At 46.3% G+C, this 27,182-nt stretch overlaps 1 protein-coding gene across 1 annotated transcript in view; it reads right to left on the bottom strand.

Annotated features, from left to right (window-relative positions):
- Window positions 1–23,141: 23,141 nt before the first annotated feature.
- The window catches only part of TNFRSF21 (TNF receptor superfamily member 21), a 34,138-nt gene continuing 30,097 nt past the window's right edge, over window positions 23,142–27,182 (bottom strand). The window contains exons 5-6 of the mRNA XM_083495073.1: window positions 25,690–25,903; window positions 23,142–24,571 (exon numbers count right to left, since the gene is read on the bottom strand). Of these exons, the coding sequence (XP_083351199.1) occupies window positions 24,342–24,571; window positions 25,690–25,903 (444 nt within the window). The 3' untranslated portion in view covers window positions 23,142–24,341. The remainder of the gene's footprint in view (window positions 24,572–25,689; window positions 25,904–27,182) is intronic.

Raw genomic sequence — 27,182 nt, 5'->3', positions numbered from 1 at the left:
CAATAGGCAGTGCTTGCGGTCCTTGCAGTTCTCCAGACTGCTGTGGGAAGTTGTTGCTGTGGGAAGTTGTTTAGCAGTAATGTTATAAAGGTGTATGTAAAAATGGATTGTTAACAGGTGAAAATCCAAAGTTATAATATATTGTTAAAGGATTAAGACAAAAACAAAGAGGGAAAGGAATTGCTGAATTAACTAACAGAACTGGAATACAAAAAAGGGAGGTGTGAGGAGGTCAGGGAAGTAAGGAAATGAAATGTAAGGCATGGAAAGACTGATGTGTTTTTAAAGTGTTTTTTATCTTTTTTGTATTTTGTATTTTTTTCCTTTTTGTTTCTTTTTCTTTTTTTCCTCTTTTTATTTATGTAATCCTTTCTTTGAAACTTTAATAAATATCATTTAAAAAAGGGCGGGAAGTTGTTGCAGGAGTTTAATATGTTCAGGGGAGTCATGGCGCTTCTTGCAACAGAGCTCTGGCGAAATGGCACAGTTGCTGCCAGTGCAAATGCAACCTTGAAGCAACTTCGCCCTATGCAGTGAATCAAGTTAAAGGAACTTTGTGAATAACTTGCCCTCTGTCTGTGTGGCCATTCCCTGTCAGGGCCATTCTATAGTCATTAATATTTTGGTCAATGGCCCAAGCCAAAAATGTCAGTGTCAAATTCTATTATTGCAGATGTCTGGGCCATAAATCTCTCTCTGGTAGTTTAAGGTCAGCTTCCAGTCCAGATCACCATGACCCACATTCTATTTCTAGAGACATCAGATTCTATGATAGCGTAGGATTGGCTACTGAGACAAAATCTTCAGCATTGAGTTAGATGCAAGTCAATGCCATCTTGTAGAGGACACGTTCCTTTTTAATTAAAAAGGAGGGAGGGAAAGAAAGGCAGGAAAAAGAAAAAGACAGAAAGCAAGAGAAAAGAAATGCAGCTTTATCCTTATCCTCAATATCCTTCTGCATGGCTGGCTGGCTGCATGCTCTTCCTTTAGCTGTTTCCAGGCCTGGCCGGATGCTGAGGCAGAGCCATAGCCACAGGGGGACCAGCCAGGTTTTCTGCCCCAGGTGAAGCCACCAAAGGGGTGCCAACGGGGTGTATGTGTGCACAAATGCGTGTGCAGGGGTCTTTGACCCAGTTTCGCCCCTGCGCTGAGGAGTCCTGCCTGGATACTGAGGAGTGGGCAGCACAAGAAGGTGGGGGTCAGGACCGGCTTGGAAGAAGGGAGCAGTGATCTGAGCAGAGAAGCTGCAGGACTGGAGAGTGAGGAACAGGGGCAGGAGGAGGGCGAGATGGGTCTGTGGGTGGAGAGTCAGGGGCTTCCCCACATCCTCCTTCCCTGCCCCCACCTCTCCTGCTCTACTGCCTCCAAGGGCCAGGCAAGGATGGAAGCAGGTGACATGCAGGTGCAGTCTGCACTGCTTGCACACAGCTCGGATGGGGGAGATGCACAAGCCAAGGTCAGGGGCAAGAGCGAGGCCTCTCTGTTGTGGCCACTGCCTCACTGGGTGTACACCTAGGAGAAGCTGAGAGACAGAGGACTGATGGACATGCCTTTCCCTAACTTGAAAGTTGATTTTCCACAATGAAGAGTTGATTCCTCCCTCTGGACATTTCTTACTTGTCAGGGCCATGACTGCTCTATATGCATTCCAGTCATCAGCTGCATATTCTTTCTCACATTCACAGCAAAGTGTGCTTGTAGAACTGCCTGAAAGTAACTCATGCCTAACTCACATAGAGGATTGCACTCTAATACACAAATAAAACACAAATATTTTGGTAAATATGTGAAGATTTAGGCAATATCTATAATGTATTTGACAATAGCATTAGTTTGGAGGAAAATCTTTAGGAGCAAAATTAAACTAGCTCTAATCCAGTGCCACCCTGGCCCCTTTCAAGCCCTCTAGATTCAGGTTTATTTATATATTGCATGTGTATCCAACTCTTCCTCCAAAGAACTTGAGGTCCAAAAGCTGACTCACACGACTATCCCACCACACCCTTCATTTTGTCCTTCAGGATATACAGACCTCATCCAGAGCTTTTGCACCTTATCCCGTGTGCTCTGTGCTCATTTCACAAGGTTAAGATCAGTTTTGCAAATTTCAGGTACGAGGAGAACCAGGCCGCCTGCCACCCATAACTGACCAAGTTGTGTCAACAATACCTTACGTTAGCCATCCACATTTCAAACTTCCATCGGTGTGTCAACATGCCCTCGTTTATTTTGGATCACTTGGTCAGGATCTCGCCATCAGAAGCAAACAAGCGGCTTTTTGTGAGGCAATGACCATGGAAAAATATTGCTGGCAGGTGAAAGCAGCCTTGTTACTTGGCACCAGCTGGGCCTGCAAACAAGAGTTTTCACTTTCCAAGCACTGCCTTATTTACTGAGAGCTGAACAGTCACTTCCTCCATCAGAAAGTTGTATTTTTAATTCCTCCGGGCTGCTTTTTACTAGCAATCTGCTAGTTATTATATGGTTCCACATGTACAGTGCAAAGACTCCAGCTGCCCCAGTAAATATTAGCATTACTGGCAGACTCCAGAATTAGGTCAAAGTCTGAGAAGCCTAGAAGAAAGAAGCCAGACCTTGTTCCTGGAGGGGTCCCTTTGGACCAAAGGGGGGAAACCATCATCAAGAGGGGGGCAGAACTCAGTCGGCACTGATTCCAACCAACCCATATGTGGTTGACTTGAGCTGCTTTCAAGTTCCATAGAAGACACCATGCAGTTTCGTGTGGCCCACAGGAATCCATGGGCTATTGAGCATAAACAACATACATCCCAAGAATGGATTTTGCATTGACCTGGGCAGGATTCTTCCCATGAGCCCAGGATGGAGCTGATTAACATAACTCTTTTTTTTATATCACTTCTGTCATTTCCCCTCTGTCTTAGAGTGAGAATCAACACATAATTATGTCAAATTTTTTAAGGTTGGGGTTGTTTTTTACCTGAATAAGGTTTTTCACCATTGCCAGTGTGTCTACATGAGCCAATGTCTGCATGGCCCTTGCCATGATCTATGGAATGAGGGGATCACAACTGTTTGTAGGACAAAGAACTAACCTTGTTGTTATGTAGTGTAGTTCACCCTGGGCCAACAGGGGGATACTGTATATAGTTTTCACTAAGGTCTGTAGATAGTTTTCACTCAGGTCCGCGCCAGTTATTTTAGGCGGGAACTCTGGGCTGTTGTGGTTACAATGTTGACAGCCGGCTGCCTATAAATACAGGCCGGCTGAGCTGTTCGCAGTCAGTTCTATTCCAGCTTACCATAATAAAGAGCTACTTGAAGAAATCGCTGTGCCGGCTGCTATGTCAACCCACGACTTAACACTGGCGACGAAGGTGGGATGGATGGACATCAGAGCACAACCAGATGCGGCCAGCCTCTGAACTGAGCTGAATCACTGAGCTGAATCACAGAGCGAAATCACTGAGCGAAATCACTGGGCAGAACCAATTCAGAGCTGACTGTTCTGGCTAGAGCACTGTGTTCCATCCATTGCCTTCACGCCGGCATCGGAATCATGGCTTCACTTGTGCCTCTACCGCCGTTTGCGCCAGCCTCTGAATCATGGGACTCCTACCTCGCTCGGTTCGACTGCTACCTCCAAGCCAACGAGCTGACAGCAGTATCAAAGGATCGGAAGCGGGGCCTATTCCTCAGCCTCTGTGGGCCTGAGGTGTTTGAGATGGCCCGAGCGTTGGTTGCGCCTGAAGCAGTCCAGGCAACACCATGGGACACGATCCAAGAGAAGCTCCGCAACCACTACGCACCAAAGCCGTCCAAGATTGCTGCCCGCCATGCGTTCTACCACCGGAACCAGGCAGAGGGGGAGTCAATCAACAACTACACCACCGCCCTGCGACAGGCTGCAATGCACTGTGAGTTCCGAGACTTAGACGATGCCCTGATGGATCGAATCGTCTGCGGGGTCCGGGACATCCATCTGCAACGGCGTCTCCTAGCCAAGCCAGACCTCACGCTACAGAAAGCCATTGAGGAGGCTGTGGCCTCAGAAGCTGCTGAACGCTCCGCCCAGGAGATCCGCAAGTCCAGCAGCCCGCGTCTTGCTAGGGAGCCAGTTCCGGTGCATCATGAAGAGGCCAGCAGTGAGGAGGCATCCTCCAGTGAAGACGATGACGTGCACCAGACAAAGCGGGAGCGCAGGAAGTTCCAACAGAAGTCCAAGGGCCAACCGGAATGTGCTGGCTGCGGAGGCAACCATTCCCGTGCCAAGTGTCGATTCAGAGACGCCATCTGTAGGAAGTGTTCCAGAAGGGGCCACATCGCTAAGGTCTGCCGATCGGCTCCGTCTGACACCCCCCCTTCATCGACTCGCAAGTCCAAGTCTTCACTCCAGTCTGCCAAGGAAAGTTGTTTCGCTCTCACCAACTGCCGCTGCCCGTCTGGAACCACGATTGGCCAAACCGACTCGCCTACGCGACGCAAGCTGAACGTCACGGTGCTCATTGAAGGAGCTCCATGTGACATGGAGATCGACACCGGGTCTGCCCTGTCCATCGTGTCATGGAGCACCATCAAAAGACTGGTACCCAGAGTGTCCAAAAGGCAACTCGACTCTCACCGCGTACACCTGAGAGACTACCAGGGAAACGACATTCCCGTGGTAGGCGTTGGCCGGTTCCGGATCGCCTTCAATGATTTTTCGGGCCTGCTCCGGTTGGTGGTGGTCGAAGGTCAGCGGCCAAGCCTCCTAGGGCTAGACTGGTTTGATGCCCTCGGCCTGGAAGTCACCGGCATCAACTGCATCTCTAACGCAGAGACTGAGGGTCTGGTCAAAGACTTTGCCGAGGTTTTTGACGGCACCTTGGGCCAATATACAGGTACGCCCATCTCCTTTAGCCTTGATCCACAAGTCGCCCCCATCAAGCTAAAGCCACGCCGGGTTCCCTTTGCTCTCAAGGCTAAGGTGGACGAACAACTGGACAAACTGATCGCCCAAGGAGTTTTGGAGCCGGTTGACCACGCAAAGTGGGAAACCCCCATCGTCACGCCTGTCAAGCCAGATGGGTCGGTGAGAATCTGCGCTGACTACAAGTGCACGATCAACAAGGCACTTCAGCAGCACGCTTATCCGGTTCCTGTTGTCCAACACCTGCTGCATTCCCTGGGTGAGGGTAAGGTCTTCGCTAAGCTGGACCTTGCCCAAGCCTATCAACAACTGCCAGTCGATGATGCCACTGCTGAAGCCCAGACGATCGTCACCCACCGGGGGGCATTCCGTTGCCGCCGATTGCAGTTCGGGGTGAGTGTGGCTCCTGGCATCTTCCAAAGCCTTATGGAGCGTCTCCTGCAAGGGCTTCCGGGCGTGGTACCATATTTTGATGACGTCTTGGTGTCTGCAGACTCACACCAGCAGCTGTTCGAGCGCCTCTGTGCCGTGCTGACCAGGTTCCAGGAGGCCGGGCTCAAGGTAAAGAGGGAGAAGTGCCAGATCGCCGTTCCACAGGTAGAGTTCCTGGGCTATCTTATCGATGCCTCCGGTCTTCATCCAACCACATCCAAGATCCGCGCTATCCAGCAGGCCCCCACTCCAAAGAACAAAACGGAGTTGCAGGCATTCCTGGGGCTGCTGAACTTTTATAACATGTTCCTGCCCCACAAAGCCACAGTGGCTGAGCCTCTTCACCGACTCCTTAGCACTAAGACGCCTTGGGCCTGGGGTCATCGGGAGACGGCGGCCTTCAACGCGGTCAAGGCTCTCCTTTCTTCAGACAGTGTGCTGGTACAGTACAGTGAATCCAGGCCGCTGGTCCTTGCCTGCGACGCCTCACCTTTTGGCATCGGTGCTGTCCTTAGTCACCGTTTTCCAGATGGAAGAGAAGCACCGCTCGCCTACTTTTCCAGGACACTATCTCCGACGGAACGGAATTACAGCCAGCTCGACAAGGAGGCATTGGCACTTGTGGCTGGAGTGAAGAGGTTCCATGAATACCTCTATGGCAGGACTTTTGACCTCATCACTGACCACAAGCCACTCCTGGGCCTCCTCGCCGGTGATCGTCCAACTCCACCGGTCCTCTCACCACGCATGCTGCGATGGACTGTTTTCCTGGCTGCCTACCACTACCGGCTCATCCATCGCCCGGGGAAATCGGTGGGCCATGCCGACGCCCTCAGCCGTTGCCCTCTTCCAGCATTTGTAGAAGACCCGGCTCCAGCTTCATCGCTCCTTCTGATTGAGGATCTTCCGGCAGCGCCTGTATCGGCTGCCACTGTGGCCTCCGCATCTGCCCAGGATCGCACCATCAGCCGGGTGCTCAACTGGGTGTGGAGGGGGTGGCCACAAGGGCCCTTTGCATCGGAGTTCCAGCCCTTCGCAACCAGACAACATGAACTCTCAGCTCATCGCGGCTGTCTGCTGTGGGGAGACCGCGTCGTGATTCCTCAGGGACTCCGTCAGCGCGTCCTGGAGGCTCTGCACGTTGGCCACCCGGGAATTGTCAAAATGAAGGCGTTGGCTCGGTGTTACGTCTGGTGGCCTAATATGGACGATGCCATCACTGCCTGGGTGTCCGCCTGTCAAGCGTGCCAGGAGTCGAGGCCTGCACCACCGGCAGCTAAGGGACACACCTGGGAGACGCCAAAGACACCCTGGTCGAGGGTGCACATCGATCTGGCTGGCCCCTTTCACGGCCGGACCTTTATGGTAGTGGTGGACGCCTATTCCAAATGGCTGGAGGTCGCCCTGATGCCCTCCACCACTACCGAAGCTGTCATCCGGGTGCTGCGAGGCCTGTTTGCAACGCATGGGTGTCCTGATGTCCTTGTCTCTGACAACGGACCGCAGTTCACGTCAGGCACGTTTGAGCGGTATCTTTTGGGACTGGGCATCCGCCATGCCCTAACGGCACCCTTCCATCCATCCAGCAACGGGCAAGCGGAAAGAATGGTGCGCTCGACAAAAGAGGCACTGGCGCGCCTGGACCGGGGAGACTGGCATGAGCAGGTCGCCGAATACTTGTTCGTGCAACACATCACCCCTCATGCGGCCACAGGGAGGAGTCCTGCTGAACTGCTTATGGGCCGCCGCCTCAGGTCACCGCTCGACCGGCTACACCCAGACTTTGCCGTGGCTGAACCCCCAGGCTGTGCCAACGCACCACGGTCATTTGTCCCAGGAAACCAGGTCTTTGCCCGGAACTATGTGGGGGACATCCCTTGGGTGCCAGCCACAGTAGTGGGAGTCACTGGACCTCGCTCGTACCAGGTGGCACTCGAAGACGGACGCTTGTGGCGACGGCACATAGACCAGCTTAGGCGCAGGGTTGGGGACTTGGACACTACCGAGGTGCCCCCAACTGCGCTTGCGGCTCCAGAAGAGACACTTACAGATGGCGAGGCCCCACCTACACCTCCCTCGCAAACTGCCAGCGTGGAGCCGAACCAAGCCGTTTCAGAACAGACTCAGACCACTCCACTTGCGGAGGCTCCACTCACAGCAGCGGATCCAGGGGAGTTGGTTCCAACGCCACCTAGGGTCGCACCACAGCCTCAGCGAGAACTGTGTGGCCCTCCGGACTTGGCTACCAGTCCCCGGCGGTCTGGCAGAGTTTCCAAGCGCCCAACTCATTTAAAGGACTATGTTGTTGGACAGGTATCACTGTTGGTCTAAGTATGGGAAATGTAACCGATATGCTTTTGTGCCTAATTGAACCATTACGCGTAGTGCTGTATATAAGGAAACCATTACGATTGTAACTAACGCCTTATCTCGGTGGGGAGGGGTGTTATGTAGTGTAGTTCACCCTGGGCCAACAGGGGGATACTGTATATAGTTTTCACTCAGGTCTGTAGATAGTTTTCACTCAGGTCCGCGCCAGTTATTTTAGGCGGGAACTCTGGGCTGTTGTGGTTACAATGTTGACAGCCGGCTGCCTATAAATACAGGCCGGCTGAGCTGTTCGCAGTCAGTTCTATTCCAGCTTACCATAATAAAGAGCTACTTGAAGAAATCGCTGTGCCGGCTGCTATGTCAACCCACGACTTAACACTTGTAATGTGGATCCATCCCTTTTCTGCCTAGTAATCAAGTTATTAGAAATATATTCACTCTCCTAGGGGCCAAATGTTTCTCTCTTAATTAAAAATAAAGTCTTTTCTTCTCTTTATTCTGGTGAATTTTGTGACCTTTTCATTTTCAATTTTGTGACATTTCAGCATTAATATATGCTCAGTAAGCTGTTTTGAGAAGCAGTGATTGAATAATATGTTTCCTAATTTCTTACCCTCTTGTTTTGTTTTCGTCTCTGAGCATCCTTCCATTTCCTTGTCTGTCTTACTCCCATGACAGCTGTCTCTAGAGGAAGGCTCTCTCCTACCAGCTTTAATACTCTCAGGAGCAGAGGGCCAATTACTCAGAAGGTAGAACTGGGCAAAGTACCAGTTTGATTCAGTAGCACTGTGATGACGTCTTTCAGCTGAGCCAGGTGCTGTATTGCTGTGCAGACCTGAAAGGGATATTCAGTGGAGGGCAGCCATAGGCAAGCAGGATGGGAGTTACGGGCAACTATTGAGTGGATGCATGCATTTGAAATAGAAAAAGAATCATCTATGTATCCTGGATCTATATGAGGCCAAACTGATGTTCATGGATGCTGTACATGTACAGCAGTTAACATTCAGGAAGGAAAGAGGAAATCTCCCAGGTGAGAGACAGGGAGGGGAAAGTTCCCAGGGGGGAATTGGGAGGCTCTGTCATTCTTTTGTATGGGGTGGGCAGGTGAGATTAAGAGCTAGTATATTAATTTCAAAAATGCATAAACTTGGTATGAAAATTTGCTGAAGAAAAGCAATGTACCAAATTTGCTGAGAACATTTGCCTTCCACAGAATTGAAAATTGTAGAGGACTGAATTCATCCAGTTGCTGTTTCCTTACCTTCATTGTAGATAATGGACATACACTTGTAATGTGTGTTGATACAGGCCACACACAACCCCAATCTCTGCCTAGCGGTAGAAAGAGTCCAGGGGTCTTTAGACGTAACCAGGGTTTGTGTTCCTTTGGAATGAGACTAATGTCTTTATGAAATATGGCTCATTTTACACATATTTACACCGCAGAGGAAGTACAGAACATTACACCCCAAGAGCGTCTCTCGCTGCTCCTCACGTAGCTTCAGCCAGTTTGGGTCCAAAGCAGCAGCCAGCCCTGTCTCACCCCCCCAGTCTCTTGGTGGAGCCTCCTCCAGCCATATCTCGGTCATCCATAAACAAGGAACAAAACCATCAAATATCGCTAACTATAGACCTATCACTCTGCTAAGCAACGACTATAAGATCTATGCTGATATCACCACAAACAGATTAAAGATATTGTTGAAGGAGATAATTCACAAAGATCAAGCAGGTTTTCTCCCTGGAAGATATATGCAAGCCAATATAAGAACACTGATAAATGTATTAGAATACTTGGATCTTAAAACTGAAAACCAGAGGCCATCATGTTTTTCGATGCTGAGAAGGCTTTTGATAATGTGTCTTGGAGGTTTATGAAAGAATTGATAGAAGAAATGGGATTCGTCAAAAATTTTAGTGGAGGAATAAAGGCAATTTATTCTGATCAAAAGGCAAAACTAATCATCAACGGTAATATCTCAGAGGAATGCAAAATTAGTAATGGAACTAGGCAAGGATGCCCCTTATTGCCCCTAATTTTCATATTAATAATGGAAGGATTAAATAACCAAATTAGGGAAGACAACTGTATCACCTTAGGCAAGAACACATATAAGATCAGAGTATTTGCAGACGACGTGCTAGTCATGACTGAAAATCCCAAAGAAAGTTTAATAAGAGTAATAGAATTGTTTAACAACTTTGGAGAAGTTGCAGGCTTTAAGTTGAACACTAATAAGACTAGGTTAATAGTTAAAAATGTACCTACAACTGAAAAGAAAGGCATAGAAGAAGCTACGGGACTGAAGATTTGCCAGAAAGCAAAATATTTGGGCATCTGGATTACCTCCAAAAATCTAAATTAAATACAGGATAACTATATAAAAACTTGGCAAGAAATAAAAAACAACAATCTTGAAACCTGGACTCAGCTGAAGTTGTCTTCCTTGGTAGGACTTCGATCATAAAGATGAATGTTCTCCCTAGACTGGTTTTCTTATTTCAAATGATCCCAATTCTGAGTGAGGTAGGCTGCCTCAAAAAATGGCAACAAGAAATATCTAAATTTATATGGAAGGGCAGGAGACCCAGGATTAAACATCGAATTTTAATAGATATAAAGGATAGAGGTGGCTTCACCCTGCCCAATTTGAAATTGTATTATGAGGCAGCCTGCCTCACGTGGATGAAGGTATGGTGCAATTTGAAAGATATGGATATGTTGGACTTGGAGGGACATAATAACCGTTGGGGTTGGCATGCTTATTTAATATATGGAAAGGCAAAAATACACAGAGATTTCTCAAATCATATCATAAGGAGATCACTTCTTAAAATTTGGGAGAAACATAAAGATTGGTTGGAGTTCAAAATCCCATGGTGGGCCTCTCCAGTAGAGGCCACAGTGGTGAAGAAAAAAAAATTGTTGGAAAATTGGCCTACCTATAAAACACTTTTAAAAGAAGAAGAGAACCGATTGGAACTTAAGAGCTTTGAGGAATTAAGAGATGTCATTACAGATTGGTTCCAATATTATCAAATATTCAAAAGATTTAAAGTAGATAAACAAAAAGGGTTCACCAAGGAAACCTGAAGATTTGAATCCGACATAATAAATTCAAAAAGTAAAACCCTCTCTAAAGCTTATCGCCTCCTATTTGACTGGAAAGTCGAGGAGGAGGAAGTTACACCAGCCATTGAAATGGTTCTAGGGGTTGCTCGTGCGTAAGCAGGTGCCTGTCTCCCTGGCTGGGTGCAAACACCTGGCTGGGCTGCCAAAGTGAACCTCCTCTGTCCGGACAGCCTCTCACCCGTGGCTGACTCAATCGCTGGCAGAATCCGTCAGTGGGCGTTTCTTAAACTTCTTCCAGCAAAGAAGCTCTTTGACGCCTAGTCTCCGCCTACCCTCTCTGCGCGAAAGCCTTCTGCGCAGGGAGGGCGTGGGCAACGGAGGACCCCTACTCTCCCCGCTGGTCCCAGGCAAGGAGTCATGGGACCGCCTCGCCACTTCCCCCACCTGCCCCCCTTCTCCACTGGTGCTACGCTGATTCTCTTCCCCAGAAGATGGGCTGCTTCTCCCGATCCCTGGACGCTCTCTGGAATCCCTCTGGCTTTTGCACTCCCCCTCCAGTACTGATGGCAGTTCGTTGACAGCCATGATAAAATGGTCTCAAGATTTTGGGTATGTTATAACAATGTCCCAATAGGAAAACCTGTGGAAGAATAGTTGGAAATTTACTACGTGCTATGCCATAAGGAAAACTTGTTAAAAATGCAACACCGGTGTTATTTAACTCCGTGGAAATTAGCCAAAATGTACAAAGGAGCCAAAAGTAATTGTTGGAGATGCGGAGACCAAACAGGCACACTGTACCATATATGGTGGTAATGTAGCAAAATAAATAAATTTTGGGAGGAAATCCACTTTGAACCAGAAAAAAATGTTAAGAATCTCATTTATTGGGAAACCAGAGGCATATCTGTTAGGCATCACTGATTCAGATATTCCTAAAAAAATTAAATACTGGTAGTTTTTTTGTATTCAACAGTGGCAGTGAGAGTTCTTATAGCTACAAGGTGGAAGAGCGACATAATTCCTTCTAGACAAGAGTGGATGCAAAAATTGATTGAATATGCTGAATTAGATAGTCCATCTGGAAAAGAACAACCCGAGAATTGCATTTGTATCAAAATGGGAGGCCTTCAGAACATATCTTGAACAAAATTATACCATGTTAAAATCTGTAGCAGCTTTTAAGTGATCCCAGCAGTTTTTATTAATTGCTTATATAAACATTTATAAATTGTGACAATATTAACATAAAAATTAGTATTTTGTTATGGCAGTAAATTTATGTAAAAAGAATTAAGGAATAAATGGGAGGTTGGGTATAAAAGATAATGAGATTTTTATTTTTATTGTAACATGAAATTGCAATCACAAATTTTTATCATAATTTTTATCTTATTAACAGATTGTGTTGTACCCCTTTTCAGTATTATTATTATTTTGTATGTAATAAGTATGGAAATAAGCATGGGGGAAAATAAAACAAAAATAAAAATAAATAAAAGAAATTCTGGAACTTTCCTGACGTTGGGCACTGCAGTCTAATGAACCTTTTATATCAATGGCTGCAAAATATATCTTTATATAACGTGGTTAAGAGCTATGCAGAATCAACAATAAATGCAAACATAGATTTCTATGTTTATGGTCCAACACCATGGGGTCTGTTAGGTAAGTGTGGTTTTGAAATGTTTGAACTAAACATTAGAAGACATACTTTAAATGAATAAATGAAATGTTTCATTTTTTAAAAAAAGAAGGGAATTTTTTTCAGCAGGCATTTAAAGGTTGATACATCAAAAAACCGATGTATGAAAAATGGGTGTAAGCGTATAAAATACAAACATATACAGTGGTACCTCGGTTTAAGAATAGCCCTGTTTACGAACGATTTGGTTTACGAACTCTGCAAAACTGGAAGTAGTTTGTGAACTTTACCTCGGTCTAAGAACGGAATCCAAACGGTGGAAGGGCACTGGTGGCGGGAGGCCTCATTAGGGAAAGCAAACTTCAGTTTAAGAACAGATTCGGTTTAAGAACGGACTTCCGGAACAGATTAAGTTCATAAACCAAAGTACCACTGTATTCTAAATATTCTAAATATTTTGCCTGCTGTCAAGGATTCGGCTGTTTCTGTTTTCATTATAAAGTGAAGCGCATGTATGTCAGAGTGAGCAGGCAGCTTTGGTCAGTCACTCACCTTCTCCACGTTGCAGGATTAGGCACGCCACTGGAAATGGTCTCATTGCTGGCAAATGAATTCCCATGCAGCTAAAAATGGTTCCAAGTCTGTACTGTAATATACAACTTTGCCCTTTCAAAATTCTAGCAAATGCCTCTGGGACACCCTAATCTGCCAAGGACTCCCGGAGAAGTGAGAGGGGGCAGGGCAGAGGTCCAGGGGGGTGTACTGGTCCTTGTTGACATATATGTGCAGCAGCTGCCCTCAGGACAGAGAAAATCAAAACAGGGGTGTTGTGTTTCAGAAATGCCCCCCTGGCACAAAGGTTGTGGAGCTGCCAAATAGAGAGACCGTCATTAACATGTGACCCCCAAACTGTTGCCAAAGTTCTGCGCATGTTTTGTGCTCTTTTGTGTAATGAATCCTACATTTTGTGCCACCCCCCAAATCAAGCAATTGACAAAACAAATTAAGGTTACAAGTTAATGCCAGAAAATCCAGCCTTGTCTGACTGACTCCAAACAAGTGCCAAGCTTTTGTGCTAGTTTTGTACGGCAAACCCCATGTTTTGTGCCACCCCACAAACTGAGAAATTGACACTCAAACCGGGGTCACCTTTGTGGGAATTATGGCAGTGCTATTACCATTGCTATTTGCATTTCTAGTGTTTAGGATGTAATCTACTCAAAAGCAAAGCCCATTGCCTACAGTGAGGCGTACTCCTTGCTAGGGGCCTAGGGAGGAGGACTAGTTTTACAGTGTTGTGTTCAAAGGGCTAAGCATATATTATTCCAATTCCATTCCAGTTTCCCTGTTGCACTACGATAGCCTTTGATAATCATGTTAGATTATTCCCCCTCTTTTTCAAAGGCAGGGCTTCCCATGGGCAGCCTGGGACCCAGTGACTTCTGGGTCCGCAGTAGGTCAACCTCTTAGGCGCAATGATGCACCAGCCCACAGAAACTAGTGTCAGTAGAGGATTTGGTATCTTTGTGCTCAGTTTCAGTTTGGGGTGTGAAAGTGATGCCAGAAACACATTTGTGTTGTGTTTTTCACAAGACTTTTCACAAGGCATAGGAGAGGAATTTGTATAAGTTCACTTGCAAAAAGGAAGAGTGTATCTCTGTTTCTAAAATGCATCTGAACAATACAGATCTGGGACATTTGTTTCTCAATAAGCCGAACGGAAGGCCATCTCTTCCTTTCAGCCACTGGAGAGGGGGGCAGCAGACAAATAACCCACCGGCTAGAGTTCTTATTGCATATTCATGAGATTTCTACAGCACTGACTGCTAAGGTAGACCTAATGAGCGGTTTCACATAAGAAGAGTCTACTGGATCAGGTCCAGTGCTATTTTTCTAGAAAAAGAGGTGCTGGAACTGAGTCCCCGCTGAAAACCCCCCTGTGCATAGGCCTGCATATACGGACATCCCACCACAAAGTGTGGCTTCCAAGAGTAAGAAGAGAAGCATGAGACTGAAGACACGATGACCTCAGGGCTGTTAAAGCTGTTGAAGCAACAACTTAGGCTGGAATAAAGCCCTGGTCAGGTCAATGGCCCATTTTGTCCAGCATCCAGTTCCCACAGGGGCTAACCAGAGTTCTGTGGGGAAATCACAGGCAGGATTCAAGCCCAGAAGCCCTCTCCCCACATGTGATTTCCTGCAACTGGTCTTCTGGCCTCCTGCCTCAGACTGCTTTCCCCAGACCCTTCTATTTTCTCTTTGTAGCTTCTCAGAAATAGCTCCTGTGTCTAAATATTGCTCTTTTCATCAGTGTCTTGGACTTTGCCATGACAAGTGAGGAATCTGGGAGCAAATGAGGAGAGAAGGTAACCTGGAGGGGTGGCAGCTGCCGTCTGCATCACTCCCAGAAACTCAAGAGGAGTCCATGGCGTCCACCTCACACGTGGGGAGGTATTTCGGGAGCAAGGACCAGCCTCCCGTAAAGGTTACAACTAGTTGCTGCTGCCTTGATCTTTGCTGAGTCAGTGCTTCCTTAGCCCCTGTGGATCCCAGAAGAGCTGCTTCGTTCTGTGAATATCAAACTGCTGGCAAGAGTTTCACAAACAGTGCAGCTGAAAGGAAGTCTTAGAAGAGGCAACATTCCCATTTGAAAGTGAACTTGCCAACTTCTCTGCAAAAAAAGAGGCTTTGCAAGCCCCCTTTATTAACAGCCCCCCCCCATGTTTAATCCAAGCAACAACGTGCTCCTTAGATTGGAAGGCACAGCTGCAGGGCCAAGTCTTGTCATACAGTGGTACCTCAAGTTAAGTACTTAATTCGTTCCGGAGGTCCGTACTTAACCTGAAACGGTTCTTAACCTAGAATCATAGAATCATAGAGTTGGAAGAGACCACAAGGGCCATCGAGTCCAACCCCCTGCCAAGCAGGAAACACCATCAGAGCACTCCTGACATATGGTTGTCAAGCCTCTGCTTAAAGACCTCCAAAGTAGGAGACTCCACCACACTCCTTGGCAGCAAATTCCACTGTCAAACAGCTCTTACTGTCAGGCAGTTCTTCCTAATGTTTAGGTGGAATCTTCTTTCTTGTAGTTTGGATCCATTGCTCCGTGTCCGCTTCTCTGGAGCAGCAGAAAACAACCTTTCTCCCTCCTCTATGTGACATCCTTTTATATATTTGAACATGGCTATCATATCACCCCTTAACCTCCTCTTCTCCAGGCTAAACATGCCCAGCTCCCTTAGCCGTTCCTCATAAGGCATCGTTTCCAGGCCTTTGACCATTTTGGTTGCCCTCCTCTGGACACGTTCCAGTTTGTCAGTGTCCTTCTTGAACTGTGGTGCCCAGAACTGGACACAGTACTCCAGGGGAGGTCTGACCAGAGCAGAATACAGTGGCACTATTACTTCCCTTGATCTAGATGCTATACTCCTATTGATGCAGCCCAGAATTGCATTGGCTTTTTTAGCTGCCGCGTCACACTGTTGGCTCATGTCAAGTTTGTGGTCAACCAAGACTCCTAGATCCTTTTCACATGTACTGCTCTCAAGCCAGGTGTCACCCATCTTGTATTGTGCCTCTCATTTTTTTTGCCCAAGTGCAATACTTTACATTTCTCCCTGTTAAAATTCATCTTGTTTGTTTTGGCCCAGTTCTCTAATCTGTCAAGGTCGTTTTGAAGTGTGATCCTGTCCTCTGGGGTGTTAGCCACCCCTCCCAGTTTGGTGTCATCTGCAAATTTGATCAGGATGCCCTTGAGTCCATCATCCAAGTCGTTGATAAAGATGTTGAATAAGACCGGGCCCAAGACAGAACCCTGTGGCACCCCACTAGTCACTCTTCTCCAGGATGAAGAGGAACCATTGATGAACACCCTTTGGGTTCGGTCAGTCAGCCAGTTACAAATCCACTGAGTGGTAGCATAGTCAAGACCGCATTTTACCAGCTTCTTTACAAGAATATCATGGGGCACCTTGTCAAATGCCTTGCTGAAATCAAGGTAGGCTACATCCACTGCATTCCCTTCATCTACCAGGCTTGTAATTCTGTCAAAAAACGAGATCAAGTTAGTCTGACATGACTTATTTTTCAGAAATCCATGCTGACTATTGGTGACCACAGCATTCCTTTCTAGGTGCTCACAGACTGTTTGCTTAATGATCTGCTCCAGAATCTTCCCTGGTATTGATGTCAGACTGACTGGGCGGTAATTATTTGGGTCCTCTCTTTTCCCATTTTTGAAAATAGTGACAACATTTGCCCTCCTCCAGTCTGCTAGGACTTCGCCTGTTCTCCAGGAATTCTCAAAGATGACTGCCAGTGGTTCTGAGATCACATCTGCCAGTTCTTTTAATACTCTTGGATGCAGTTCATCTGGCCCTGGAGACTTGAATACATCTAAACTAGCCAAGTATTCTTGTACTATCTCCTTAGTTATTCTGGGCTGTGTTTCCTTTGCTGGATCATTTGCTCCAAATTCTTCAGGTCGGGCATTGTTTTCTTTATCGGAGAAGACTGAGGCAAAGAAGGCATTGAGGAGTTCAGCCCTTTCTGTGTCCCCTGTTTGCATTTCACCATCTTCTCCTCTGAGTGACCCCACTGTTTCTTTGTTCTTCCTTTTGCTACGGACATACCCATAAAAGCCATTTTTGTTGCTTTTAACCTCTCTAGCAAGCCTGAGTTCATTCTGTGCTTTAGCTTTTCTGACTTTGTGTCTACATGTGCTGGCTATTTGTTTGAATTCCTCTTTGGTGGTTTCCCCCCTTTTCCATTTTTTGTACACATCCTTTTTTAATCTTAACTCAGTTAAAAGTTCTTTAGGTAGCCACCCTGGCTTCTTTAGGCACCTTCCATGTTTCCGTTTCATTGGTATTGCCTGAAGTTGTGCTTTTACTATCTCCCTCTTAACAAACTCCCAGCCATCATGAACTCCCTTTCCTTTTAGTATTACTGTCCATGGGATCTCACCCAGCACTTCCCTAAGTTTTATGAAGTCGGCTTTTTTAAAGTCAAGAAATTGAGTCCTAGTATGCTTGGCTGCTCCTTTCCGCTGTATAGTAAACTTCAGAAGAGCATGATCACTCGCGCCTAATGATCCTTCCACTTCTACCCCACTAACCAGGTCATCAACATTGGTTAGGGCCAGATCTAAAATGGCTGTTCCTCTTGTTGCTTCTCCCACTTTCTGGACAATGAAGTTGTCTGCAAGGCCAGTGAGGAATCTGTTGGACCTTATGCTCTTGGCTGAGTTTGACATCCAACAAATATCCGGGTAATTGAAGTCCCCCATTACTACTATCTCCCTTCCTTTTGCATGCTTGGCCATCTGTTCCAGGAAGGCATCATCTATGTCCTCTGTTTGGCTTGGGGATCTATAGTAAACTCTCACAATGAGGTCTCTGTTATTCTTCTCTCCCTTAATTTTGACCCAAATGCTCTCACTTTGGCTTTGAGGTTCTAAATCTTGGATCTCTTCACAGGTATACACATCCCTGACATATAACGCCACTCCTCCTCCTTTCTTGTCTGGTCTGTTTCTCTGCAATAGATTGTATCCCTCCATTTTTACATTCCAATCGTGGGACTTATCCCACCAGGTTTCAGTGATGCCTATTATGTCATATTTCGTTTGCTGTACCAAGAGCTCAAGCTCATCTTGTTTATTTCCCATGCTTTGCGCATTAGTGTACAGACATTGAAGTCCATTAATCATTACCCCGTGTCTCTTATTTAAGGATTTTTTCCTCCCACCACTAGGTCTGCGTGCTGTTTGCTCCATTTGGTCTATGACATTTGGATGATCATCTTCATCAATTGATAGACTCCTACCTTCAGGAGCACTGTCTCCCTCCCCCACATTAGTCAGTTTAAAGCCCTCCTGATGAGGTTTCTGAGATTTTGGCAAAAACATTCCTCCCAACCGTTGTGAGGTGCAGCCCATCGCTTGCCAGAAGTCCATCTTCAAGAAACTGCAGTCCGTGATCTAAGAATCCAAACCGTTCCTGTTTACACCATTTGCGAAGCCAGCTGTTCACTTCCACTATTTTTCCCTCTCTCCCTGGGCCATGTCATTCAACTGGGAGGACAGATGAGATGACAATTTGTGCATTTAATTGCTTCAATTTCCTGCCCAGAGCCTCGTAGTCTCTTTTGATCTTCTGGAGGCTATTGCTTGCAGTGTCATTGGTTCCCACATGAACCAAGAGGAAGGGGTATTTGTCAGTGGGTTTTATGATTCCTTGCAGTCGTTCAGTTACATCTTGGATCTTAGCCCCGGGGAGACAGCACACCTCCCAAGACATCTTGTCAGGCCCACAGATCACTGCTTCTGTTCCCCTCAGTAGGAAATCCCCTATCACTGCTACACGCCTCCTCTTAGGTTTGGTTGGGGTTCTTCCGTGAGCTGTCCGTTCCAAGGTCGCCTGCACATTCCCTGAGGACTGACTTTGCTGCTCGTCTTCATATACCTGATCAACTGTAATGAGGGAGAGATCCTCAAATGGAGTCTGTTCTTCGTCTTCCATGCTAGGGGAGAGGACTTCAAAGCGATTGTGTATTTCTAAACAATCAGAGCGAACCCTGGGCCTCCTACTTCTTTGAGTCACGTTTCTCCATATATCTGGCACCTGTGTTGGTGAACTAGCTTCCTTCTCAGGGGAGTCCCCTGTCTCCTCCTTGGTGGAGACGGTGTGCTCTGTTGCTTCCAAAAAGAGCTCCAGATCTCTAATTCTTTGGAGCGTAGCTACACGTTCCTCCAGTTGCTGGACTTTGTCTTTTAAGAGGGCAATCAACATGCAATTGCTGCAGGTAAAGCTGCCTGCAACCTTTGGCAAGATGGCAAACATTGCGCAGGAACCGCAGGCGACTGCAGCTGTTCCCTCACCCTCCATCTTGAAAACATGTCGTTGGGGGTGGCTACAGTGGTCCTCCATCTTAAAAAGCATGAAGACAGGACAAATAACCCCCCCAAAAAACCTAGGTCTCCCCCAACAAACGTTTGAGACTAGCTCCCCTAAATCTAAAAGATGGATCAAACTGACCTTTGCACAGGGAGAGCAGCTAATCAGCCACAAAGAAACACACACACAAGAAAACCCTTTTTGCTCCTTATTCAACTGCTGCCCTGCAAGCTCTGATAAGCTCCTCCCACAGCTAATCACCTGACTCAACAGAAACCCTGCCCCCTCTGACCTTTGCAGAGGGAGAGCAGCTAATCAGCCACAAAGAAACACACTCACAAGAAAACCCTTTTGCTCCTCCTTCAGCTGCTGCCCTGCAAGCTCACCCAGGTCAGGTGAGTTTTATTCACCATAGGCAGAGTGCAGATAATTTAAGGCTAGTAACAAATTTGTTAGACCACGGGTGACACTGTGGTCTAAATCATGGAGCCTCTTGGGCTTGCCGATCGGAAGGTCGGCGGTTCAAATCCGCATGACGGGGTGAGCTCCCGTTGCTCTGTCCCAGCTCCTGCCAATGTAGCATTTCAAAAGCACGTCAAAGTGCAAGTAGATAAATAGGTACCGCTCTGGCGGGAAGGTAAATGGTGTTTCCATGCGCTGCTCTGGTTCACCAGAAGCGGCTTAGTCATGTTGACTGCATGACCTGGAAGCTGTCTGTGGACAAATGCCAGCTCCCTCGGCCAGTAAAGTGAGATGAGCGCCGCAACCCCAGAGACATCCGCAACTGGACCTAATGGTACCTTTACCTTTCCCTTTTAACAAATTTAATTGCTTCAAACAGTAATTGATATGGCACAGCTGCAATTATGTCTCTTTATGCTGAAAACCTAGACAGCATCTTAAAAAGTAGAGACATCACCTTGCCAACAAAGGTCCGTATAGTAAAAGCTCTGGTTTTCCCAGTAGTAATGTATGGAAGTGAAAGCTGGACCATAAAGAAGGCTGATCGCCGAAGAATTGATGCTTTTGAATTATGGTGCTGGAGGAGACTCTTGAGAGTCCCATGGACTGCAAGAAAATCAAACGCATCCATTCTTAAGGAAATTAGCCCTGAGTGCTCACTGGAAGGACAGATCGTGAAGCTGAGGCTCCAATACTTTGGCCACCTCATGAGAAGAGAAGACTCCCTGGAAAAGACCCTGTTGTTGGGAAAGATGGAGGGCACAAGGAGAAGGGGACGACAGAGGATGAGATGGTTGGACAGTGTTGTCGAAGCTGCCAGCACGAGTTTGACCAAACTGCGGGAGGTAGTGGAAGACAGGAGTGCCTGGCGTGCTCTGGTCCAGGGGGTCACGAAGAGTCGGACTTGACTAAATGACTAAACAACAACATGCTGAAAAAGGCTTTTATTGCTTAGGAAAAATTTGGGTTTCCTTCGGATTAGACTATTGTACAGTGGTACCTCTGGTTACGTACTTAATTAAGTTCCGGAGGTCCGTTCTTAACTTGAAGCACTTTAGCTAGTGGGGCCTTCCGCTGCTGCCATGCTGCCGCCACGTGATTTCTGTTCTCATCCTGAAGCAAAGTTCTTAACCCAAGGTACTATTTCTGGGTTAGAGGAGTCTGTAAGCTGAAGCGTATGTAACCCGAGGTACCACTGTACTTGTAAAGGTAAAGGTACCCCTGACCAATAGGTCCAGTCGTGACAGACTCTGGGATTGCAGCGCTCATCTCACTTTATTGGCCGAGGGAGCCAGCATACAGCTTCCGGGTCGTGTGGCCAGCATGACTAAGCCACTTCTGGTGAACCAGAGCAGTGCTCGGAAAAGCCATTTACCTTCCCGCCGGAGCAGTACCTATTTATCTACTTGCACTTTGACGTGCTTTCGAACTGCTAGGTTGGCAGGAGCAGGGACAGAGCAACAGGAGCTCACCCCGTCGCAGGGATTCAAACTGCCAACCTTCTGATCGGCAAGTCCTAGGCTCTGTGGTTTAACCCACAGTGCTGCCCGCGTCCCCATTGTACTTGTACCCTGGACTAAATCACTGATGAGGCCAAATGGCTTTCTCTTGCCTGGTTTAGAGATGTAAGGGCTGCTATTTGCATTAGGTTTATATCCATTGGGATGTGCAGTTAGGCACTAAAGACAGGTTGATGGTTTTGTACATGAGTGGAATTTAAAATAGCCATGCATGCAGATGAATAGTTTATTAGTAGGCCTGAATCATCCATATCAGAATTTCTGGCTAGGTGATCAATTGGTCAAAATCCAAATTAAAGCCAATGGGCACTACAAAGTTATCTAGTTTATATTCTAACTGGCAATTTTGTTGGTGCCGAGAGGTGCAAGTCTCTCTTTCTGCTAATACCCTTTCATGGGTAGTCTTGGAGATGACCTACTTGGCAACCCCTTTATGGGTGGCATTATATAAATTATATATATATGAGGACCAGTTCCATGTGCGCTTGCAACAGCTAGGGAGGCCCTGGTCTATAGTATCCCTTCGCTTAGTTTGAGTCACATGCTCATGCCAAATTAATTTCATGGGTTATTCTGATTAGAAAATAGAGAGGCAGCCTTTTTGTGCAAGAGGGAGGCTGATAGTAGGATTTATAAGTAGGATTTATGTCAGCTCAATTAACAGGGTCAGGTGAATTTTTGCCATTATGAGTTTTGCTGTTCAGATAATACTTTTCTGCTAGCACTGAATGGCATTGCTTTTTGGAGTCTATCTTTGGACTCCGACCTCTGAGATTCTCGGCATCTCCTATACTGTGTTGCTGGAGGAAATCATTAGTTCACAGATTAGATTATAAATGCTTATTGGAATGCTCTAAAGGATCTTTGAGATGAATGCAACAGAGTTACAAATGTTTCATTCTGAAAAGTCAGTTTAAAGTTGCTTTTGCATCCACACGTAGTGTCACTTTAGATTTAAAATTGAGCTGATTCCACAAAAATTGATGTTTTGAGTATACTGTACTCCACAGCAACTTGATCAGAAGAGTATAGCTAGCTTGTCAATGTAACCCAGAAAATGCCTCTTGGGGTCTCAGGCTCTCTCTGGACATCCCCACCTGCCCCCCAACGACTCTTCACTTCTGACACACCAACCAAGTCTTTTACGTCCACTGAAGAGGAATTCACCAGGACTGCAAAAGGCAGTCTCTAAAGCAGACAGACACGCCTGGCAACTCTTAGCGTCCCATTGGTGGCAAAATTAATTTAGAGCATGCTTGCCCCTTTAATTAATACTCTTGCGGAGTATGTCAGGGAATACCTTTATTTTAGAAAGTGCAGGAAAAGCTGTGTTTTCCAGCTGGATATGCAGGGCCAGGACAGAAGCGTGGGGAAATGAGGCTGCTGGCTTGCCAGCCAAGGAAGCCTGTCGAAAGATCCCTGTGACTCAGAGACAGGAAACAATACAGAGACTTGGCCTCCACATTCCTTCCAGTTGTGCTCACTCTGTTCTTTGTTCAAGGATTGCAACATCCATTAAGCCCATTAGCAGAACACAAAATATTTCTGGTTTCTTTGCCATGATTAGCAGCACAAGGAATGTGTAACTGCTCAAACCAAATTCAACTAGTTTAAGGCAAAACAGGTATTTGGTGTTTTTAATGGATACCTGAACTCATTCATGGTTGAAGATGTAGAAAGACTTCAAGGCATGGCAGAAACATTTCCCAAAGGATCTAAAGCAGCTTGGTGAGTGAGTACAGAATTGCAGTCTCAAGACTGGACAAGTGGGGGGACGGGACGGGACGGGACAGGACAGGACACCTACTCATTCAAATCCCAGCCACTGCATTGAGAACTCTGTTTTCAATGTATCCAACAAAGGATGGCGGTTAAGACAGAAACATCATCACATAGCAAACACCTATTTATTAATAAATTAGTATACCAGAAGGCAAGTTTCTTTCAACGTCATCCTCTCCTTCCCCTTCCCCTCCCCATGCAAGGTAGGACATTCCACCTTGCAACGTCCTCTCCAAAGTAAGCATTACCATGGACTGGTTTATTACTGGCATAGTAGTTGCAAATATAATAGAGGCAGATTTCTTACAATGCAGCATTTTTAATAAAAAGTGATGTCTGTGTGGAGGGGGGAAATGCAAAGACCAAGTGAGGTATTTGAAACCTATTGGCCACATCCGTATAGATTTTTTAAAAAAACACACACACAAAAAGACAAAAAATTGAAGCACAAATCAATAAGTCTTGTAGAATGAGAAATGTGGCCCTGCCAGGGTTCTTGTTTACCTTCCAGAGTCCAGCTCCAGGTGCTACTCCAAAAATGACCCAAATTACCAAGCCTACTGAAATCCTAAAATGGCAAGGCAAAGTACTCCTCTTGAGTTGAGTGGACAGAATTACATTCATCTGCAGGCCAAAATGTCATTATCTTGAAGGCTGGAGAAATTACATGTAACATGTTTTGGAGGAGTCGCCCACCAATATCTGCTTTGTCCACTTGGAAACCATACAAGGAGCTCGTAAAACATCAACAATTGGAATCATCCAGCAGTACAGGTGCTTTTTCTTTATAACGTCTTAAGAAAAGCTGATCAAACTGACAACCGTTTTTCACATAAGCCTCCAGTTATGAGCAGGGCAGTAAATGAGAATTAAAAATACCTGCCATGAGAAAAAATATATATATTTCAAGTTGGAGTTAAAAAAACAACCACACATAAAACATCAAAAGAAGAACAAAAAACACCCCTAATTGATGATGAGATTAGAAGTAGATGAAGCCAGTCCAAATTCAACAGATAAAATTGAAAAGAATACCTGTGGTTGTTGTTTTTAAGTGGTTAGAATGACAGGTTAAAATGTTGTAATTTAGAGGGGGAAACAAGACCTTTTAATTCAGATAATAAACATGAAAGGGTCACATTGCCCCTCCCTCCTCCGGCAAGGAAGAAAAAAGCAAAACCTAGAAGAAAATACTGGCCACAAGTTCTACAAAATATCCTGCCGGCATGTTGACTTTAACAGGCACCAAGCGAGCGCAAGTAGCAGCCAGAATGTGTGTGCAGCGTGCAATCATTTGGTGAGCCAGTTAGAGCAAATCAGGCAGGTGGCTATAGACCGAATCCAGGAGAGTCTGGCTTGCTTCCTGGCTCTTGACACCAGCAATTTCGAAAAGCCTGTCCAGCTTATCTTCTGCCTGTGGGATCTCTTCAATGGCATGCAGCTCTTCTGGGTTCAGTATGTGAAGCATGTCGTCAAAGATGGGCTGCAGGTCACAGGGGTCCAAGCGCACCTGTCGCAGCACAGTATCCTTCTTTTCTGTGGAAAGAAAGAGGGCGTTTTGCTATTAACCCAGGATTTGCCAGAAGTCCCTTGGCCACAGCAACCTCTGCAGCTGCAAACTGAAGCCTCAACACAGAGCCAAACTATAAGTTACACTCCTGAGGTTGGATCCAGGCTCTCAGCGTGCTTAGAGCAGACACTGTTTAATCAAAGGAAATTCTGCTATACTATTAAGACTGTCATATTTCTCTTTGCACCTGCTTTCTGCCTAGCCAGAAATCTGTAGCAGAGACTGCAGCAACAGATGAGCTTAATGTTTTGAAAAATGGAGACCACCCACTTCTTGTTTATCCCAGAGTCCTAAGGGCAGCCTGATAGCTGCAAGTATCTAACAGAGACTAAGGGTGAAACAGTAAAACATCCAACGGCACAACCAAGCAGAACTGAATGGAAAGACACCTCCACTTCATCCCAAACCCCTCCAGCCTGGAATAACAAGGGTTTGCACTGCTCTGTAAGTCTGGATCCAACCCAACAGGGAAATCTGCATTCTTGCAGCAAATCAGCCCACCCCCATCCCTAAACTTGCTATGCAAATGCTGCTCATTAATCCATCCATATCTGGTTCATGTGGAATCTGCTTCCTGTCCACTTAAAGGCCTGTTTGCAATACCCTGAGCTTCTTATTTCTATCCTGTTTTCCTATCAGCTCAGATTCCAGCATTTTTGGGCTAAGGTTCTTCTTCTAAACCCCTCTATCACGGTAGCTCAGCATCCTCTTGCCTGGCTTATAGAAAATGGTACCCCAGATGACCCACCTGGGCCACACAGGTTTGTTAGGATAAAGTAGTGGGAGGGAATTGTGTATGTTCCCTTAGCACCTTGAGCAATGACAGGAAAAAATGGAACTAACAATTGCAGTTATTTTAAAATGTGTGGCATGGCATAAAATCAACAACAAAGCTGCTTTGTAGATAACTTGCCTTATGGGTGATGATCATCAAAAGGAATGTTTAGAAACACACACTGCTGTATTTTGGGCAACAAAATCTAAGTCTGCATTCCTAATATGTTACTGTTGTTCCATTTACTTTGAAGTCTGACAAAAAACACTAAAGCATGAGATGAGATTTCAGACTGGCAAAATTCAGTACCTTTGGTAATAAAGGAGCCTGTTCGGCTCAGAGCAGAGCAGCCACTGGAGGTTGAATCACAACGCAGAAGCGGTTCTGACTCATCCACAAAAAAGCACTTGTTCTTCTCCAAGGGAGATGGATCCACGGGGATAATGGCTGCATCTGGCTTTGGAGCTGGGCTAGGACTTGGAGGAGCAGGATTTGCAGGAAGAGACGATGTGTCAACTTCAAGCTGAAAGACAAGGACGCAAAATGCATCGGACATGAGAAGTCGGCAGCATTGCATCTCTGCAGTGCAAGAGGTCACACCCTGCAGGGCTGAAAAGAACCACCAGCCAATCCACTTCTAGGGGAACTTAAAACAACCCGCTTGCAGAGAATTATTCGGCATTAACATGAAAAGCTTATTAGCTAAAGAAATTCTCCACTCCACAACTGAGTGTGGGGCCAATAAAAGGAGAAGGACATTGCCAATCTTTCCTGTACCTTTTTTTTGGGGGGGGGGTGTTGTTGTTCATTCAGGGGCAGAAAAAATGCAATGATTGATCCTCATGATGAAGCAGTTGCAGCACCAGGGCTGACTTCAGAGCACACACACACACACAAGATGAGTCAGTGCAGGTTCTCTCTCACTCAGGTTTAAAATCACAGGCCAATAAATGCTGGTTTTGAGCAGGAGTGGAGAACCCTTCTGGGCTGGTGGGCCAGGTCATTCTCTGCACCCCACGGTCTAACTTTCACAGCTGGGTGGAACGACCTTAAGGAGAACCCCTTGCAAAGCTTCCCTGCTGAGCATGCGGGGCTCGGGGCTCGGGGCCAGACTCTGCAAGGGCTTCTTGCCACTCCGCCAGACTAGGGGAGGGAGCAACAGACAACCCTCTGCTTTCTGAAGCTCCCTTCCTGTTGCCTTGTCTGTTGCCGCTGCCTGAGGCAGTTGCTTGACCTTCTTCAGGAGGGCAAAAACTCTGGTTTCATTGCACTATGAAACTGCATGCCATCTTATAGTAGTTTATAACAATTACTTTTGAATGTACAGTTACTCATTTGGATTTCCGTTAAACACTAAAACTAATAAATGGCTTTGAGGCATCAGTAACTTGCACAAAAGTGCCTGTGTTGAATAGTAAGAAGAGGCTGCCCTTTCCCCAAGAAGATACAGTCGTACCTTGGTTGTCAAACGCCCTGGAACTCGGACATTTTGGTTCCCGAACACTGTAAACCCAGAAGTGATTTTTCCAGTTTGAGAATGTTCTTTTGGAACCTGAACGTCCAATGGGGCTTTTAAAGTAATATACTTTAAAGTGAATTTTTAAAGAAGTGGACACAGTAAAAGGGGGGGGGGTTAAGCAAAACTGAATTATTTAACCACTAGATGGACAAAGAGCCTCTTAGGACCCTCTGTGCATGCCAGCATCCTGCCTAATGCTCTGACATCAAGAGCAAGTCTATTGCAGCCGGGGCTGAACGCTGACTCACCCACAGAGCCTTGCTTTAAAGGGGGGGGAGGGTTC

This window comes from Podarcis liolepis (genome assembly GCF_965112155.1).
Source record: "Podarcis liolepis genome assembly, chromosome: 3".
Lineage (NCBI taxonomy): Eukaryota > Metazoa > Chordata > Lepidosauria > Squamata > Lacertidae > Podarcis > Podarcis liolepis.
Note: the sequence above shows the minus strand (reverse complement) of the source record. Positions and strands in the feature narration are given on the sequence as shown.